This window comes from Aptenodytes forsteri, unplaced genomic scaffold (genome assembly GCF_000699145.1).
Source record: "Aptenodytes forsteri isolate BGI_AS27 unplaced genomic scaffold, ASM69914v1 Scaffold354, whole genome shotgun sequence".
In the NCBI taxonomy this organism is placed as follows: Eukaryota; Metazoa; Chordata; class Aves; order Sphenisciformes; family Spheniscidae; genus Aptenodytes; species Aptenodytes forsteri.
The window spans coordinates 120,778-136,973 of record NW_008795043.1 but is presented as its reverse complement, the minus strand read 5'-3'; the positions used below and the strand labels follow the sequence as shown (position 1 = coordinate 136,973).

Genomic DNA, 16,196 nt, shown 5'->3' with positions numbered 1-16,196 from the left:
GATTCTCTCCCCATTCCCACTGGGGGAGAGTGAGCGAGCAGCTGTGTGGTGCTTAGTTGCCGGCTGGGGTTAAACCACAACATAGAGATAGATCACTTTAAAAAGACATTCAGGGTATGGCCTTTATAACTTTTTAATGTTTGGTGCTAATGGAAGATGAGGGATTGGTGAGCTAGGAGTGTGAATCTTTGTTTTAGCCATAAGGAAAGGCTGACAGCAGTGCATGCTCCTCTGAAGTGTGATGACAGTGTGCCTTAGTCTCATCTAACAGATCCATCCAGATTCTGAGCTCAGTTACACAAACAATAATACACATTTGCATTTAAGTAAGCAGCTTGGAATATGCGTTGCTACATTTGAATCCACTCTCAATGCAGAGCAAAAAAAAAAATTAGGAAAATTTTGAACTTAAGAAAATATTGAGGGTGTTCAGAACTTGAAGAGGTTGCCCAGAGAGGTTATGCAATCTCAACACTGGAGATACTAAAATTTTGATAGGACTAACCCTGAGAAGCCTCTCAAACTTCCAAGTTGGATCTAACTTCAAAGCTGAATCTGCTTTAAATGGAGGTTTGAAGCAGATGACCTCCGGAGGTCCCTTCCAATCTAAATTATTCTATGATTCTTATTTACTAGTTTCAGCTTGCCTGACCTTACATTCAATGCAATTGTTATGAAATCAATAAGCTATTTGGAATCTGTGACACTCCTCTCATTTAGAAAAGGAAGTGACTCTAAATTTCTATTTATAATTCCACTGGTGACTTCTTACCCTTAGACATTCCGGTTGACGTTTAACTGGCTGTTGCATGCCAATTATACGTTTTGTTGTAACAGTGTTAATTAATCCATGCCTACAACAAATCTCTGCAGCTCCTTGCAGGCTGCCCTTCTTTTCTTGCTTTTGGCATTAGTGTAGTAGGTACATTCTTCCAGTTGAGAGCTTTAGGAGCTCCCTTCTGCTGTAATTGTCTAGTCAGGGATGAATGCCTGCTTACACTTTGACATGGCAGAAAAACACTGGAGTTTCTACACCAAGTTAAAGAATATTTGCTCTTCATTCTGACATCCTATCAGGGCAGTAGCCAGTACAGAATTACTAAGGAGCAGAGGTGAACAGGTACCACTGTCCTCCTTCACCACACACGACGATTACAACCAGTTGTATAAAGTTGTACTCCTTTCCCCAGGCTCTGTTCTCAATTGCACTGAGACAAATTCAACTCAGAATATGTACATTCAGCTCCCAGGATAGTCTCTAGGTGAAATTCAGCAATAACAAGTGGTTGTGTAAGACTAATTTTGCATGTGAGGTCCTCAGACAACACAGCAAGTCTGTACTGATTTTGAATTTAATAGGTGTTTAATAGAATACACCACCAGTGTGGGAGGATTGAATGAGTAGAACAAAAACCAACTAATATAACAGTGAACATCAAAGCAGGCTTGTCCTACAGTATGATTCACACCAGCTCAGAGGACACTTATTTTGCAGACAAGTCTAATATTGTTGTAAGTATTAATGTTAATAGTTGCACTTGGTTACATCAAAACTGAAATTATTTTAGAGACAGATAAATACATGTATCATTCAGTTCATCATTAAGATAGCTAAATGTAGATGTCTATAGGAAAATTATGTGTTTAAGGTCTTTTCATACTCCATGGAGATCCAGTCAATGGAGGCTTGAAAACAACTCAGCTGAACAGACTATAGGACACAATTCAGTTACTCTCCCACAGGTACCTGGTACCATTTGAGATGCCTTAGGCCATCTGAGACATCTGCACGGGGCTCTTAGATCTGACCCAGGATCTACAGGAAACTCATGCTTTTCTGGACTTGTAGTAGGCGACTAGGTGGGATACTCAAAGGCATCCCAAGTGACCCCAAATGCCTAGGTTTATGCAGAAGAAATGAGTCTTTAGTTGATCAGAATCACTCTTTTGACCACCCTCAATTCATTTGCCCACATATGGCTATCCTGTGCTCTTTCTGATTCTCTGTGGTGATCAAGATACCTTTGGGACTGGCAGATATGACTCAAGGTTGATGGGACACTTTCTGGACCGTTAGCTGGAGGCCAGACAGTATGGCTTGGGGCATCCCATGTGAAGGAATATGGGTCAGGTTCTGTTGCCTGTATTCTTTTTGAGGGCAAAATCTTGGAAAAATATGGATGATATTTGACTAAATGCCTCAATATTAATAGATTCCTTTAATTAATAGCCTCCTTTGCTTATTTTTTCTCCCTTTGAGCCAGTCATTGCCATGAAGCTGCTAGATGGAGGTGGCCAAAGAAAGAGCAAGGGGGGAGGATGGAGGAGAGCCGTGACCGCTGTGCTGGGAAGGCGGGATGCAGCCCAGCAGCTGCCAGGAGCTGCTCTGCTGCTTTTCGGAGCCTCAGACCCTCATACTCATAGGAATGGAGACCATGGCATTCCTGAACCTGACCTGAGGAAGGGATCTCCTCCTTTGGGTCATATTTCCTACACATGGGAGGAAGGTGACTTCTGGCACTGATCTTCAAAAGGATGGGGGGAAGATACAGAGAGAAGTGAGAAATGAGTGTTTCAGGAGAAGGGGGAAAAGCAAAAGAAAAAATGTCAGAGGGGCAGCTAAGATATGTGAAGATGGCCATAGCAGTTGTGACAGTTACCCCCTTGGAGTAAGACAACAGAGTAAGCTACTGTGGAGAGAGCAGACTGATACTCTGAGACTGCTTTCTCAACCACCTGAATTCTAGTCAACTCTCTCTGCTGTAGCATTTTCCCATCCAGTTTCCTTTTTTTTTTTTTTGTTTTATATCAGTGGTATTTTATGACTGGCATCGGCAAAGTCACAGTTTCCTCTTCACCTCATCTGACCAAGTTTTCTTTGAGCGAAGCGTTGCCTTGCCAAGGGCAAGGCTTGGAAGTGGTGAGAGGATGCAACGATTCCCCCCTGTGGCCGCTGGCTGCATGCCCTTGGTGCGTCACGCCACTCCATGGCCATGCTGCTCGGCGGCTGCATTGCTCCTGCTGCTCAATTGTGAATCCTCTCAGTGGGGATCCTCGGTAGTTACTGACACTGGACAAGACATCTCAAAGGACTTAGGGGTCTCGTTGCCAAGTGGAAACCTGACTTAGGCAATTAGGAATGGGCTCTATGGAGTGACATTCCTAACTGCAGTGATGGGCCGTTTACTGAAGTTGAAAAATAACTGTAGTGCATTAAAGAGACAGGGGAGCATGTAAGAGGAGTAACACTGGAAGACAGTAGAATATCCCAGGACAGCACTGGCACTGCTCACAGTCCTGAATGAGGAAAGGATGAAGATGAGCTCCTGGAAAAACAGACATACGCAGTAGAACAAAATAGACAGCATCCTTCACACTCAGCCTCCCAATTTGTTCAGCCTCTAATATGTTACTTTACGAACAATCAAGACAAACACTTTTTTTTCTTTTTCCTTTTTTTTTTTTAAAATAACAATCCAGAAGTTGCTTTTTAAATTCAGCTGTAAAAAGAAGTCTGAGAGGGAGCTCCCAGCTTTACTCAAATTGGAGAAAAACCAGAACACTCACCATTCCAGCCACAGAAACACAAACAGTTCACAGTAACTCATGAATGAGCTAAACATGCCAGTGAAACAAGAATATAAAGTAAGTTTAGTCACGGTGATTCATTGTACTGTTATGTGTCTTTTTCTCTAAGACCCCTGCACACTTTACAGTCATTGTGCCTTAGGGGTAAGCATCATCTTATTTTCACCTTTGACTGCACTGTCAGGCTCTGTATAAGAACTGGTTGCCCTCAGCCTAGATTATAGTCAGTGGAAAGATACAGGCTCTTGCTGCTGTGATTCAGCAGTTTGATGTTTTCATGTCTACTTTAAGATGAAGTCATTCACTCTCATTGGTTATTTCCCTCCAGTAACTATAAAGGGTGTCGAGAGTATTTGAGGTAAGAAATTTGTATCTATGTTGTCGATACCTCAACTGAAGCTAACACCTGCTTTGGTACTTTGTAGATGTCTGTATCACATAGGATGGGTATCACCTTAGTAGTGCTTTTGTTTGGTTATCCTTTGCTGCAGTTGTGAGGGTTGGTCATCCTTTGGCAGCATTAGGCTCCACCCTGCACCCACACTCCCTTTTGTGAGGGCCTGGAGCCCTGGGGGCTGAGAGAAGCACCAGCCACGGAGGCTTTGGCGAAATGTAAGCCATCTGAACATGACCCCTCATGGGCCTGGCAAAATCACGAGGGCATTAGAAGCTATGACTAATCCAGGTTTGATCTGATTTGCCGTCTGGGCTCTGGCATGGAGCTGTTACACTGGTGGCAATACTCTCTGGATTTGGAGACCACTGCAGTATCTAGTGTGGCCAAGGAGAATGACCATGGCAGAAGAGACTTGCTACAACTTTGCACCTACAGACATGCCTGCTTCTGTTGATATTTGGCTTTTATTCAAATGGTGCCTGCTAGCCTTTCCCTAGCGTGCCACTGAAAGGCTGGCTGACAAAAACTGAGGTTGCTGGGTACCAAGCACGCTGAGTCTATCACATCAGTCTGAAAGACTGTCATTTGAACTTTCCTGATCCCTGGTATCTCATCCCTTGACATACCCAGAGAACAAACCCTATCACTAAATGGTTCCCTAACCTCTCAGAAAGGGTTTTAGTGACTAGTACTAAAATACCTAGTGAATAATCATGACAATACTTTGACAGCTTCGAGTCCCTCCTCTCTAAGGACTTAAAAGCACTTCACAAATGTGCAGGGACTCAGACTGTCTCCGATAAGGTCCTGCATCCTGTGGTAAGAAATGAACCACCTTATTCTATTTTCCAGGTGACATCCCTAATGATCAGAAAACAACTCAAGCTCTGTCGATATTATAAGAACGTTTGTTGTTTTATTCTTTTTGGTGGGTACAAAAACCACAGTTTCTTACACAGAACAAGATTATAAATAATATCTGTAACATGAGTGACCCGTAGTCTCTTTTGATTCTACACTGCAGACTGATGATGTACTCTAAACATTTTATCATTTTGCTTCTTGTATTAGACAGATGCAAATCTGTGGAACACGGAATGATGGAACAGAATGAAGGTAACAGCAAACAAGAGGATGACCAACAGCTTTTATAAAAAAAAAGTCTCTGAATTTTATTACAGTGATGACATTTTATATCAATTATTGCAATGAATTGTTCCCTAAGATGGTTAGAAAAAAGAATTGTGTTGTCCTCTACCGAATTTACATCAGTTAAAAAGCAAGCATGTTTCAATATTCCTCTTTTTTCAAAGAAAATGTAAATAATTTCTTTATTTGTTCACAGGATTTACATATTTATTATTTTCTTATCACAGTTTAGTGATTAATTTCTACAGCTGAACAGCTGAGTATTGTTCCATTGTACATATTGATGTTCTGGAGACACAGGTTAGCATGTTCATTGACTTCTATAGCTATTTTTCTCTCTTTGTCAAGACAAAGACCAAAATGTTGTCCTTTCTGAGCATGTTCTTCACAGTTTAATGCGCTAAATTGGCAAGTCTTATTAGTTTTAAGTCCACTCGAGTGAAATTTGTTGCTGTTAATACACCCTTCCCAGCCCCCTCCCCCCAACAAAACTAAATTATGAATTTTCCTGATATAAAATCTGAGTTTGGGTTTCCGAGCTGAGCTCATGCACACATTGTTGCTGATGATGTCTGGCGCATTTGGACGTACTTCCCTTTCTCAGCCAAATTATTAGTTCATCAATGACACTCCCATGTCGTTACAGTCTGTGCTGTGTTCCCATCAGTCACCAACACAGTTTGATTAAGGCACTCAATTATTTTTTTGGTTTTTATGGTAGGTCCGATGCAATTACAGCCAATCCTGAACTTTGTCTAATTGCAGTTCCAGTATGCACGGCCTTCGGGCAGTCGGGAGTCAATACGCGTCCATTTTCTCCCACACTCCCTGTGATGGATAATCTGGCTTTGTTTCTTATGGCTTCAGAAAAGGTAAGCTAGGTTTGAAAAAAAAGGAGAAAAGAGGAAAGTGTTACAATGTTTCTGTCCTTCAACAAACCTGGACACAGCAAACACCAAAATATCAAATTTTAGACATCTGCATTTTTTCATGTTAACATTAAATATAATAATAGTAATCATCATAAATATAATATGTAGCATTTAAGTCTACTAGGGGAAAAAAGACTAGCAATTCTGAGGGTAAATTTCATTACAATAAATCATTATTGATTTAAATATAAAATCCAAATTTGATCAAGAAATTAACAGAAGAGGCAATATCTTCCTCTAAACTGCTTCAAACTACATTTATATACAGTGAAAAGAGAATCAAGACCTTTTATGAGCCTGAAAGCATTACCATCTGTGAATAAAGTCATGCACAGGTGTTTATAGGTTTAGACTTTCAACTAGGAATGTCAAGATAAAATATAACTACTGAAAATTGTTTATAAATTGCAATAGCTATATCAGCTATCTTTGTGATAATTCCATGGATCAAATCTAAAGAAATTATTATTTCTTTTCACAGTGCACAAATTTAGTATCAGTAAATCTGAGAACTGTCCTCAAATCTCTTTTCATATATATATTTTCCTACAATTAGAGAAGGTGGGAACTTTCAAAGGAAATGTTCTTTACAATTTTCTATACAATTTTTCTATAGTTTTCTATGTTAGGTCTAAATTTTCCACAAGAAGGTTTACATTTTTGTTATCTCAAAATCTCTACTTTCAGGTAAATCAGAACAAAAAGTCTTGTTTAGGGACTAATTGACTCAAGCAAAAAATTTGGATTTGTTAAAAAAAAAAAAATGTAGTTATGCCATCTATCTTTAGTCATCCAAAAATCAGTAACCTAATCTAAAAGAGCTCTCTCATGTGATGATAGAAAAAGCCAAGATGACTAGTTTAGACTAAATGATTTCCAGATGACTAAAATTAGGGGAGGCATCTAAGGTCAACCAATGTAGCAAGGACACTTGAAACAATAGGCACCCAAACTATGCTGGGTTGAAACAGATCTCAAAGATACCATGTTAAGATATTAATTAGTGGGGAAGCCTGATTTCTAGTCAGCAGAAGCTATAGTCTATGCAACTAACCCATGTAATTGGTGTGCAGGGATGCAATCTGAAATACCAATTGGAAAAAGAGAGACAGAAGGGTGCATTCACATAGGAGCAAAGGGATGACCAACATCATAAAAATCATTTTATTTGCCTTATTACTGATCTCTGCATTTAGAACTTTGTCCCTCTGAGCCCAGTTTCTCCTTCCGAGGTAGCAGTGAAATCCTGAGCTGGTGTTTGATATGCTGAAGTTAATTTTATATATGGCTGAAGTTAATTTTATATATGAGAGTGTGTGTATAGGGATGAGGGAGATTCCTTAAAACTCCCAAACGTTTCCACTGCTTCTGGGTGCATTTCTGTGAAAATGCACCAGTCTAATATTGCATTGCTATCAGTAGCTCCTTCAGAAAAGAGTTCTCTAAAGTACAGCTGCTGTTGTGGCACAGTCGGAGCTTGGATGTAAAAGCAACTTTCCAAATCAATTACCCTGAAAACCTCAGCCCTCACAAGCAGCCAAATTCAGGAAAAGGCCTCAGCTTACAGAGGGTGTTACAGCATTCCCCTTACGCTGAAAAACCTTGGCTCTGATAATCATCAATTGCAATGTCCAAAGTCACCCTTTGAACAGTTTCCCTGCTGCCACAGTACTCTGTGACAGGGACTGTTACCAAACATACCTTGACCTAATTCAACAGCTAGATATAAAAAGAGAGAGAGGTAATGAGGGAGTGGGGACCTGGGCCCATACAGTACCAAGAATCTCAACTACTCCCCAGCAGCAAATAAAAATCCATGCATTTGCAAAGCACAGACACAATGCAATGTGGTGTAGCTCCACATAGTGCATGTCCAGAGTCCCATTGCAAATGGATGTCGAGGACTGGTAACTGCCTGCAGAAATACACAGAACATGTTTTGGTCAATGGCAAGAAAAAACAACGGTGCTTTAGTTTTGGGGAGGGATGAGAGTCCAAACCAGATCAGAATGCAAACGTGGGTGGAAAAGGGACAGCTTAGCTATGTGCTAAACTTCCCAGAAAGTCATCATTATATACCACCATCTCTCCATCACTTTGATCAGCTATCTGTTCATGGCCATTCAGGGTTTGCCACTGGGAAATCTGAGAAAGAACTCAGATTTATATGGGATATACGAATTATGCGTAACTGTGGTTTTGTAGCTCAGTCTACATAGCTTTCTGGCCATTGACAACACACTCAGTACAGAAAGACAGTAAAAAGGGATCCACCTAAAAAAAAAATCAAATGAGAATAACAAACAATTTTTCAGCAGCCTTCCACAGAATAACAGAAAAAGCTGCAATAAAACAACTCCCCTCTTCTCACGGCAGAGATTAACAGTAACTCAGCAACGCACCACGGAAACAACCCAGACAGTTAACAAAGCCAGGAGAAGCAGGTCAAACTTGTACTTGGGAAGGTGCCATAAAGCCAAGTAACCAGGTAAGCTTCCGTGTTATATTTTAAACTACGCTATGGGTAATAAGCCAGGCTAATACTCTGCTTAACTGTGCTGTTACAATTTCAGATTTATGGCCTGGCTGCAGAAACAGTTTTAGGAGAGGCTGGGATGAGAGGGAAAAGTCTTGGTATTTACTCTGAATATTACCCAAATTGTGAAAGTCTCTGTGTGGTAAGTGTATGCAGTTAATAGTGATAATGTATTTTAAAATTTTTCATTAGTTTTGATTAAATTAGTTGTGGAATTGATCACGTGAAAACACTGACTGCTCTGTTCCTATTGGGAAACGGTAATTTAAGAAACTGATATCTATATAATACAAATATCCTAGCCTGTGTGGGTTCTTTTGTTGTTCAGACTCCTCGAGCACCTGGGTCACATGGAGGTATCTTTGGCACAAGATGAACTCTTAATGAATTTTTCTATCTTGAATATGAAATTGGAAGTATACAAGTCAAAATAAGTGCATTACACATTTACTGAGCCATCCTGTAGCACTTCACCTTTTTTGTAATTAATTTCATAATTTTTTCATTGCTTTTTGTAGTTTTGTAATTAATTTTGTTAATTATAAGCAACAGCATGGGATGGGAGAGCAAGAGAAGGCAGCTGAAGGCAGCTGAACTGGAAGCTGGTTCATGAGCTTCATACAAGTCAAAATAAGTGCATTACACATTTACTGAGCCATCCTGTAGCACTTCACCTTTTTTGTAATTAATTTCATAATTTTTTCATTGCTTTTTGTAGTTTTGTAATTAATTTTGTTAATTATAAGCAACAGCATGGGATGGGAGAGCAAGAGAAGGCAGCTGAAGGCAGCTGAACTGGAAGCTGGTTCATGAGCTTCATTGCCCACCTAGGGCGACGGTGATAAGCAACAGCATGGGATGGGAGAGCAAGAGAAGGCAGCTGAAGGCAGCTGAACTGGAAGCTGGTTCATGAGCTTCATGGCCCACTGAGGCGGCCACGGAGAGGCGGTGGTGGTGGCTGGCTGGATACTGGGACAATCCCTTCGAAAGCCTATGGGTTTGGGGTGAGGAACTCAGTAGGGCTTTTCCCTAGGGCAGCTGGAGAGAAGGCTGTTAGGCTCCGCACTGTTCTCACGGCATCAGCTCAACTAGTGTACTAAGGGCTTAGTACTGATACACGAAAATGGAAAACTGCTGCCCAGTTTGGACAGGGAAGAGGAAGGGATTGTTTTCCCTCATTAAAGCAAACTTCCTTCCCTGCCTTCGGCAGACGCAATAGCCTGTCATCCCTTCTGAATGTCTTTATCCCACGTGTACAGACTAGTCCTTTATCATACAGACTAGTCCTTTACAATATAGACTAGTCCACACATACAGACTAGTCCTACATTTTCATTTTCTGCTGTCTCACAGGCAGGTGAATTTCCCTGAGGCAACTCACTTTTGACTGGATTAAACTAAAAGAAAAAACATGGTGATGAATATTAGTTGTCAAGTGGGTTATTTAAGGTATTTTACATTAGTTTAAAACATATACTATTAAAACTATTTGATGTTAGCTTAAAAAGTCAGCATGTCGGTTACTCATGCAGGTTAGAACCGCCAAGCATCTTTCCATATTAGCAAGTTTTAGTCCCAATACGATCCCTTTACTCCTTGGATAAATAAACATATCAAAGGTTTTGAAATGCATAAGACAGACATATGTCTGCAGAAATATGTGTAACCAGTGTTGCGGGCTCTGTTCTGCTGCCAGCTAACAGGGGTTTATGACTAGCATGTGTACGAACAGACGGCATAGTCACCCTGTACAGAGCATGGCACACAGGTAACCCCTCGCTGCCTGTGTGCCTAGGGATGGCCAAGTATTGCCAGGAGAGGATGGCTGGACCTTGGCAGTCTTCCACATATAAGCATACGCATTTTTATAAGAAGTTCACACGCTGAAATTTCTCAGGTAAATATTACGGCAAGTAAGTAAAATGAAGAATTTCAGAAGTCTATAAATATTTGCTCGAAATCCTAGTTATTTCTATTTTTCTGTGAATTTTTAAATGTCTGTGCCCTAAAATGTTTTTAAGAGATTATCAGAAGTTTTGACTGACCGAAACATGAATTTTCAATAAAATAAAATGCAACGTGGACATTTTTTATGTATTTTTTCCTATAAGAATTCATCTCTGTGTTGCAACAGGTTCCACAAAAATCCAAACTTTAGAGAAAGGTACTTATGATCTTTCCTTAAAAAATGAAACTCCGTTAGCCCTAATTTTTATTTCAAGAAAACAGTAAGGCTAAAATAAATTCTCCAATTGTAATCATAGTGTTTGCTGCACTGGAATCACAGAGCTGGGTGGGAACTCAGAGGATTGTCAAGTCATGCCATGTTTAGCATGCTAAGCCAGTTTGGGGCAGGTCAGTATTTGAATGAAAGCTTTGGTTTTTTGTTTGCTTTCTTTAAGACTATGGTTTGGATGCATTGCACCCTGTAAACTTCATAAGGAATAAGTTTTCTGAGACTCTTACTTTTATACCAGCCTGGGGACACTCTCAGTTGTGGGCACATCACTAAAGAATTTAAAGGAAAAATATCTCTTCATTTGCATTTTGCACAATTACTTGCACAGGATTATTTCTTTTTAAGACCCTTATTACTGACAGTAGGCGGTGAACTTGGGAGATTAATATTAGCATCTGGAAGTCCCGATTCCCAGTTCACAGTAATGAACACTGGCCTATACTCTTGGAGTCCCCCTGACACCTACTATGCCTCACATTTTCACTAGTGAACAAAGTGCACAGCTAAGACTGTTTTTTTTTACATGGGGAAATTATGCAGCTCTGTTACAATTAAAATATACCTAGGGTCATGACTCCTTGTACAACAGGGAACAAAAGAAAACTGCACACAACAGTATGTTTGGGATAGTTTCCCAGCCAGTGTATGCCAAGCCCCCTCCCTCGCCCCCCCGAGAACCCACCTATTCCTTGCAGCGCTCCAGCTATCATGCTCAAACACCATTCTCTGCTCACTCTGTGTTTGCTCTGTACTGTATGGTTCGGTATTGTACCGGCTGTGCCTTTAGACTGTAAGCTCCTCGGGACAGGGACCTGTTATGTGTTTGGCACACTTCACCTATTGTGCAGCGCCGTGTACTCCAGCGCTATATAAATAATAAATAAAAAATAGTAATTGTATCTCCAGTTGTTTCCTCCAAAAATTTTTCTAGGTGGCAACGTAAAAATTATATTCTTCATCTCCTTTCCCTAAATTTTTGTTTCTTCCACTATAGGGATGGCTCAGTGATTTCAGGAAAATGTACCTCAAGCTTTTTGTTAACAGAAGAGACATGTGGCTTGCTATTTGCAAGGGCAAGGGAGCTCTAGGTAGCACGAAAGGGCAGGGTCCTAGCTGCACCTTCACTTATAAAGCAGCCAGTATAGCTTGGGAGCTATGTAAAAGTTATATTTAGAAGCTCAATTTGCTATTACGTGCCATTTCCAAAGGTCAGAGAGTTGATTTGACTAATGATTAGTTGGCAAGATACTCACTGCACGGATGAGAAAAAGTACATTAGTAAACCATCCCTGCATGCCTACTCAGGGGAACTACGCAGGATGCAGCTCGGCAACATCAGTGGTTCACTCTCCAAAATCACTGCGTGAACATCTAAAATACACTAGTCCTGAGCTAGGTAAGGGGGTGCGTTACTGAAAGCTGAGGACAATAATCAAGGTCTATTCACTGGTTAGTGACTTTTTGCAGTTACTATAGTGGGCAAAGGTTGACCTGAAGCAGGATATTGTGAAAAAAATGCCACACAATTAGCATAAAACATGTATCAAAGGGAGGGTGAAGGAATAGGGTGGGGAGGAGGGAGAGAAGGTAAAACAACATTTAAGACTTCTTGTAACGGTGCCTTGCCTTCTGTTAGGTTAACTATGGTTCAGTGACGTCGCCTATCCTAAATCTTGATTATAACGAAGTCCCAGTTAGGGCCAACATCGAATAATAAAGGCTTACAGCAATTTGTTACTAGTAGAGTGCAAACCTTTAGGAAAACAGACTGGCCAATCAAGTAATTAAACACTGGCCCTCTGAATATATATTTTATGATTTCAAATAGTTGTCATCTCCCAACTGATTCGACAACATTGAGTTGTTAAAAATGTATTTTTTATGTTAAAAATTCCTTGCAATGCAGATGTCTATTAGCAACATAGAATAGTATACTGTACATCTGCAGCCAAAAAAACTGAACCACTTTGCACTGAAGTTTTCCAAAATATAAAGCTCTGTTCAGAAGCAAGCACCACTAGACAGACATGTCACAACACTGCGTTACAAGATGCATCACCCACTCACTGTAGTAGGCCCTAAGTCCTACCCCTAAATTTTAATACTTTCGGTTCCATATACGTTGTAACCTTCTCTATAAGTTGCTAAATTCTGGGTATTCTGCGAGGAAGTTGGGTTAAAAGTCTGTGCACTCTTTGCCACCTTCATTCGTTTCGCCTCTGCCCTGGACTTGTAACAGAACTCTATCAAAGCCACCAGCATTGCCAAGCCCAAGCCTCCAACCAGAATGTAGAAGACTCCAGCAACGTTGCTGAGACTCAAGGCACTCGTCTTGTCCTGGGGAAACAGAAGCGACACAGTTAACCCCGGAAACCAGACCCCCCAGGAGCACAAGCTACACATTAAAATATTGGAAATAGAAATAAATAACGATGTTTAGCTGAAATTAAATGGCAGTTGTTTACACAAAATTTGACCTATCTGGATCTATAAAATGTATTTTAAGCCCCTAATTTTCCTGGTCGGCATAAAAAATATTGTAAGTATATTGCCAACATATCAGGATGTCATTGCTTGCTTACTGCAAAGCATTACTTCCACTAAGTGGAGAATTAAACAATGACACGTCTAGCTCTCTTTAGGGGACATTTTAGCACTGATACAAAACTGCATTTACATAAAACTCTTTAAAAGCTTAGAAATCCATTTACATCAGACAAGACTCTGCTTGATCTTTACGAAAACAGTAATTGTACTTGTGGTAGGCATTGCTGTTAATTTAAAAGATCCAGACTGAGTTTCTGATACTTAAACAACAGGTGAAAATAACATGTGAGGCTTAAGTTATTTCTTTGAACAAACACTTCCTTTGAAAGTGCACACTGTACCATACACATCATGATATATTTGCCTCTTACCGATTATTGTATTTTGTTTTCATTTTATTAAAGATACAGTTCTGGAACATGCCCATGGACTACTAAGGCTCAGTAATAGCACCATTTTAAATAGAAATTTCTGAAATCTTACACATTATTCGTAATTTAGACAACAATGAGAAGTTTCTTTAGCAAATTATTAAATATGCATCATTTTATAAATGATCACCTTCTTGGACGTACTGTAGTAAATAACTGTTCTACATTTCTCTATACTTCACTGCTTAGTTATGAATCATATTTTTTGATTTGAAATCTATGTGCATTTTTAGCACAGTTCTCAAGGAACTCTCAGGATTGACTTTCATATACATCGTGTGCCTTAAGATACTTATAAAGCTTTATTCTTACGCAGACTATATAATCTTTACCTAAAGTACGGAGAGTACTTAACTTCCAATTGTAATCTCTACGAAATTTTAACTTACGAAGAATGCAAAACGTTTGCATGTTTAATTTAAAGAGGCACTATTTATTGTGTAATCAGTAGATTAGCACAGTAACAATTCCCATGTAAGTATAGAGGTGTTTGGTGCTTATAGCTGGGTTCTGCTTTGTCCGTCTCTTTTTAGCTGGCTAAGAGGACTCTGAATATATTGGAGCTGACTCTGTTCCTCTGGTGGTGATTGCTAACATGGTGCTTGCAAACAAGGAGAAGGCAGGACTGAGAAAGACCTGACCTAACACACGTGGTGGTTTGAGGCTTTCTCAGCTGTCATTTACAGGTACTCTGCCACCCTCTTAACTGCTTTTCACTCCTTTTTCCAAAGCACTTGCTAGAAAAAGCAAAATGTGTTGGAAGCTTGTTTCCCAGGTTAATTTTACCCACTATCCAGCAGGGTAACTGTCAGGGCACGCAGGCAGCAAGCAGTCACTGCCTGTCACACTTTCCTTTTAGCTTTGGACAGCACAGGCTGGCACGGAGACAGGCACGGTGAAGAAATTTCAGACTCCCCGAATACAGGGGCTGGCACTGACTGTGGTGCTTCCCAGCCATCAGAAAAGCTGATGTGTTTGTCCACAAATAGAGAGAAATAGAGAAGGCACCACTCCCTGGAGCTGTCAGGATTACTGTTTGGGAATGGACTAGGGTAAACACTGGAAGCTGTAGAAAGCTATTAATTATCGAAGCCTTTCACTTCAAAGCTCAAGTTAAGTCTTCCTTGGCTTCTCAAGGAGCCAGGGACCTTCCCAAAGGGAGCCAGGCACAGCCACCCTGGGCAGCGATGAAAGGCAATCCTTCCCACTAGTGTTTCCCCTTTTCAGAAAATGGCTGAGGGAGGCCAGCTCCGAAAGGAGAAGGCGTGAAGGGACATTTCCTAAGTAGTCAATGGGGAAAGTCCACCCCCCCTAGGAAGGAAGGAAACAACTAAACCAACCTGCCTCCCCCAAAACCAAAAAACTGCCTTGTAACTCTTCAACAGGTGCCCTGAATACGCAGGATGATGTTTGGTGATTTATATCAGTGAAGACTTTAAAAAGCAATAGTGCTTCTTTAAATTAAAGTGTGACCCCCCTCAAGATGGGGCGAAGCTGATTCGTTCTGTGTCTACAGCTGCTTATTTTATTACTAAGTCATTTTGTTTATTACTTCCTTTACTGCTTTGTGAACACAATAGTAGGTCCCGAACTGCAGCGACTGACCTTACTTCCAGAGTCCTTGGGTCCACATTCACCTTTATCGTACCACCATTTGTTTTTCAGCTTGTCTAAGACGCCTGCCTCACTGAGTTTCAAAACGGCAAGGTTTACAGGAGTTCTTCACGTGGAAAATAACATAAATAACATTATATATGTTATTTTATGTTATTCAAGTAAAACTACATAGAATCGCATTGCAAAGTGACAGAGCAGAGGCCACAGTGGGTGCTATGTCATGTACTGTTGGCCCAGGTTTAGAGACAGACATATGACCGGGACCTGCTCCATCGCTTTAGGTAACAGGCACATACTGCTGGGGAAGATTTGTAAATAAATAGTATGCAATTACTGTGAACCCAAAACTATTGGCTTAGACATATTAACAACATACGCTTCAGAGACATATATAATACAACTGGATATACGACTTAAGAAACATATTCATTTGTGTTCCTTGCTTTCAATCTATTTTTAGTTTGTATGCATACAAACTAATAATACGGCTTGGCTATAGGTATTTCATTTACTGCCCTCAAAATTATCCTGGCAAGAGAACGGAGATGCTTCATGTAGTTTGCTGCTCATAACCACTTGGCACAGACCTGTAATCAGGAGGTCTGCATGCAGAGAACTTAGGGGGAGAGCTGCGATGCCCTTATCCTCAGCTAAGAAGAACATGACGGTCAATCTTTCATATTCATTGCCTGTTTCAACATTCTTTTCAAATTCAAAGTTCTTCCTTAAATCTCACTTATCCACATAAGTCTTTCAAAGG

At 40.4% G+C, this 16,196-nt stretch overlaps 1 protein-coding gene across 2 annotated transcripts in view; it reads right to left on the bottom strand.

Moving 5' to 3' along the window:
* Positions 1–4,879: 4,879 nt before the first annotated feature.
* GRIA4 (glutamate ionotropic receptor AMPA type subunit 4) overlaps positions 4,880–16,196 on the bottom strand; it is a 109,431-nt gene continuing 98,114 nt past the window's right edge. Inside the window, exons 11-13 of one of the 2 annotated variants that reach the window (XM_009276946.1) lie at positions 15,425–15,539; positions 13,044–13,178; positions 4,880–6,011 (exon numbers count right to left, since the gene is read on the bottom strand). In XM_009276946.1, the coding sequence (XP_009275221.1) occupies positions 5,847–6,011; positions 13,044–13,178; positions 15,425–15,539 (415 nt within the window). In that variant the 3' untranslated portion in view covers positions 4,880–5,846. The remainder of the gene's footprint in view (positions 6,012–13,043; positions 13,179–15,424; positions 15,540–16,196) is intronic. The other variant, XM_009276945.1, reaches the window with a different exon arrangement.